Source organism: Myotis lucifugus, unplaced genomic scaffold (genome assembly GCF_000147115.1).
Source record: "Myotis lucifugus unplaced genomic scaffold, Myoluc2.0 scaffold_87, whole genome shotgun sequence".
In the NCBI taxonomy this organism is placed as follows: Eukaryota; Metazoa; Chordata; class Mammalia; order Chiroptera; family Vespertilionidae; genus Myotis; species Myotis lucifugus.
Window position 1 is genome coordinate 1,032,743 of NW_005871135.1, and position 4,078 is coordinate 1,036,820.

The 4,078-nt window shown below is 46.9% G+C and overlaps 1 protein-coding gene across 1 annotated transcript in view; it reads left to right on the forward strand.

Annotated features, from left to right (window-relative positions):
• The first annotated feature begins 2,558 nt into the window (after positions 1 to 2,558).
• The window catches only part of TLR4 (toll like receptor 4), an 11,770-nt gene continuing 10,250 nt past the window's right edge, over positions 2,559 to 4,078 (forward strand). The window contains exon 1 of the mRNA XM_006091085.3: positions 2,559 to 2,841. Coding sequence (XP_006091147.1) covers positions 2,752 to 2,841 — 90 coding nt within the window. The 5' untranslated portion in view covers positions 2,559 to 2,751. The remainder of the gene's footprint in view (positions 2,842 to 4,078) is intronic.

A 4,078-nucleotide genomic window follows, 5' to 3' on the forward strand; every position in this document is an offset into this window, starting at 1 on the left:
GCAGAACAACCAGTCACTATGATGCACACTGACACAGGGGCAGACCCTCAACCACAGGAGCTGCCCCTGGTGTCAGTGTGCTCCACAGGGTGAGCACCACTCAGCCAGAAGCCGGCTCATGGCTGGTGAGTGCAGCAGTGGTGGCAGGAGCCTCTCCGCCTCCGCTGCAGGCATGCAGTAAGGAGCAAGGGGTCCTGGACTGTGAGAGCCCCAGACCGTGAGAGGGATGGCTGGCTGCCAGCTTAGGCTCGATCCCCCAGAGGAATGGGGCCTAAGGCAGCAAGCGGACATCCCCCAAGGGGTCCGAGACTGCGAGAGGGTGCAGGCTGGGCTGAGGGCCCCCCCTTTCCAGTGCACAAATTTTGTGTACCGGGCCTCTAGTTTTACAGGTAAAATCTCTAGGACTTGGTAGAATATTTTCTTTTAAAATGTAGGTTTTGTTGTTCAGGTGTGATGAGACCCATAGATAAAAAAAAAACGACCATTGATAGTTTGCTACTCACAGTTTCCAAGAGGAGGGGGCACACCACTCAACACAGGGGCAGGGCTGCATGGGGAAGCACCAGGGATCCTCAGGAAGCAGAAGGAGAGAGGGTGAAGCATGGGCAGGAACCTTTGTTGTACTTTCTGTGGGGAAGGCAAGGAAAGGCAAGGTAAGCAGGCTTAACATGGGCTACGTGGAATGATTTCAGCAGGCTCTGGGCCATTTAGGGCTTTCTGTCTTTGTGTGGTACCTGGCTCTGTGATGATAAGGGCAGAGGAACATTGCCTCCTAGAGTATTAAATCAGATAGAGAAGGAGGTTTAGCAATGGGCCTTGGATGGGTTAGTTTGCATATGAAAGGTGCACTCCAGGGCAAATCATTGGCTATCTCTAGGAATTGGCCAGCCCTGGGAGGGGCATTCTATCCTCAGCAGGATGCCCATGCCAGAACATCAAGAACACAGGAAGTAAAGATATAGTTAATATACAATTTGATGAGAGAAAAGAGGAAGCCAAGGAAATTTCCATCTTGGGGAACTGTGTGGGAGCAACACGCTTTTAACTTTCCAGAGAACTAGACTTTATTGAGCAGGTACTCTGTGCCAGGAACTGCTCTGAGACCTTAATGTAGTCTCAATACTCAAAGCAAAGATTGGACATGGGAACTCTTTTCAGCTTAATTTTATAGCTGTGTTGAAAAATTCTATAAGAACATGTGCTCAGTCAGTCCCCTATGGCATGCTTCCTCACACTTGATTTCATATATGTTGGATTGGGGTGCCTGCAGGATATCCTGATAGAATTAGCTAGGGCACAATGCCAGTAACATCCCCATTTTATACTATGTTCTTATATTGAACAGAAACCTATATTGTACTGGCAGCATCCCACACACGTCCTAAATGCCTCACAAATACCAGTTTATTTACTCCCATGGCAACTCTTTGAGGTACATATTTATTCCCATTTTATTCAGATTGTTCACCATCACAACAGGTATCAATTAATGGAATATACAGATGAACCATGCCCTAGGGTAGGCATTTTATGTAAATTAACTTATTTCAATTGTATAAGACAAATATAATTATCTCCATTTTAAAGACCAAAAATCTAAGGCTGAGTGGCTTATATCATTTGACTACTGTCACATGGCTTTCATTCTATGCATTTCATAAATCACAGCTCCTGTTGTGATTAAAACTTATTATTCCATTTTTCAGACCAGAAATGAAGGAAGGCTCAGTAGCTTAAATGACTTGGCCAGTGACCTAACACCATAAATCATCCTGGATTTGAATTTATGTATATTTGAGTCTTCACTCTAATCTTTCCTACTATTCTTTGTCCCACAAATTTTCAAACTATGTTTCACTGGAGCTTTATTTTCAATGAGTGTCATAGATATGAGTTTCTTCCCAAGATTTTGCAAGGTTGGATGGAGCAATGGGCTGAATTGTGCCCTCCCTCCCCTCCCCCCCAGCCCCCTTCCTATGTAGAAGACCTAACCCCACACCTCATAAGGTGGCAGTATTTTGAGATGATAAGGTCTTTTAAAAAATAATCAAGATACAATTAGGTCATATGGGTGGGCCTTAGTCCAATGTGACTGGTGCCCTTGTACAAACCAGAAATTAGGACACAGATACACACAGAGGGAAGAGCACGCGAAGACACGGGGAGAGGATAGCCACCTCCAAGCCTAGCAGAGAGCCTAACAAGGAATCAACCTCTGACGCCTTGACCTCAGACTTCTGGCTGCCAGGACTCTGTGGAATAAAACAAATTTCTGTGGTTGAAGCCACCCAGTTTGTGAGACTTTGCATGGCAGCCCTAGGAAACTGACACAGGAGTTTCCACCACTAAAACATTATAGGAAGGCCGCAGCCCTACACAGTTATGCGGGCTGTTTGATCAGTGGGATTGTTTTCCTAAATTCACCAACGCTGAGGTCAGACTGACTGGGAGAGCGGCCAGCTTCCTCTTGCTGTTGCTCCAGCCATTGGTCTGTAGGCGTTTTTTCTTCTTTTTCTAACTTCCCCTCCCGAGACAGGGGGAATAAATATTAGAGAAACAAAAGTCCAGAATGCTACGGTTGCCACTCTCACTTCCTCTTGCCCCTCACCCAGCGCTGCTTTGAATGCAGCATTTGTCGTGGGGCACGTACAAGGGAGAGAAGACAGCAGTGCCTGGGAGGCTGCTGGGCAGGCGGTTACTGCGCGTCATGCTGTGGCAGGGCCATTTCTGGTGGCAGACAATGCCGGGATAATGTGGCCCACCCGCCTGGCTGGGATGCTGCTCCCAGCCATGGCCTTCCTCTCCTGCCTGAGACCCGAGAGCTGGGACCCTTGCGTGCAGGTATGTGTTCGGGGTCTATTCATCTCCTGGGTGCCTTGTCTTGCTTTTTCAGAAAAGAGTAGAACTTCCCACTGTGGGCCCTGGTTAGTTTCATTTCCAAAAAGGAGTCGAATTACCTTAAAGCCAGGAGAAGCCAAATAATTCAGTTACGAGGCACTAACAGGCAGCCCATGGGATCATTTCCTACTTAGGACTGGAGATCAGACAGACCTGCTGAAAACCACTCTTCTTAGGCTTCTGGGCTGTGTGACCTTGAAGGAGTTATTAAGCCTCTCTGAGATGGTTCTCACATCGGTAACAGAATTGTATCACCTCCTTCAATGGACAGTCGTAAGAAGGCTGCCTCCTGTCATTTCTTTCTGCTGGTGATCTGGGCACTGAGCTTCCAGCAGTCACTGCCCCTTTCAATCTCAGGAAGATGTTTTTTGTCTCTTAACAAGAAGAAACTTTCTATGTGGACTTCAGACTTCTGAATCTAGCCATAGTTCTATCCAAAGGATAAAAAGCAAAAAGACTTTAAGAAAAATTTAAAAAAAGGAGAGATAGAAAAATAGAAAGAGAGGAAGGAAAAAGGAGAGAGAAAGATATAAACTCTCAGCTAATGCAATGGTTTCTTTCTCTGTGAAACACAAGCCCGCTGGTTCGCAATCACATTCACGATGGATCTCTTTCATTTCCACAACTGCCTTGGAAGCTCACAGCAGAACCCCAAAACGCAGAGAATGTCCTGGACTTAGGGTGTGGCAGGGTCAGACACTCAACAAAAGTATAAATTAGGGACATGGGGGAAATAGTGGACTTCAATAGGAACAAGGATGAATTTGTCACCTCAGAGTCCTCTGTTTCCCCAGTTCCCTGCCCCACACCATGTCCTCCTCTCTGACTCTCTTGCTGCTAGGTTGCTGGGAAGAGATCCTCCAACCAGGGTGGTCACCCCTGGATAAAGTCGCAGCCACCCCTGACTCCTCCTTCCCTCATGCCTCATATTCTCTGTCTCCAGAGCCTGCCCAATCCCTCTGTGCCAAGCCAGGGCAGGTCCTCAGGCCTCTGGCCTTCACTCGTAGATAATGACTAGTCTCCTGACTCCATAGCCCCTCTTCCTTTAATGTACTCTGCACATTTTCTGTTCGTTGTTTATTTGTAGTTGTTGTTTTTTTCCTGAGACCTGGTCTAGCAAAGTACCCTCTTTAAAACATAGTAACTCTCCATTGCTCTCGGGACCAGTTCCTAGCACAGG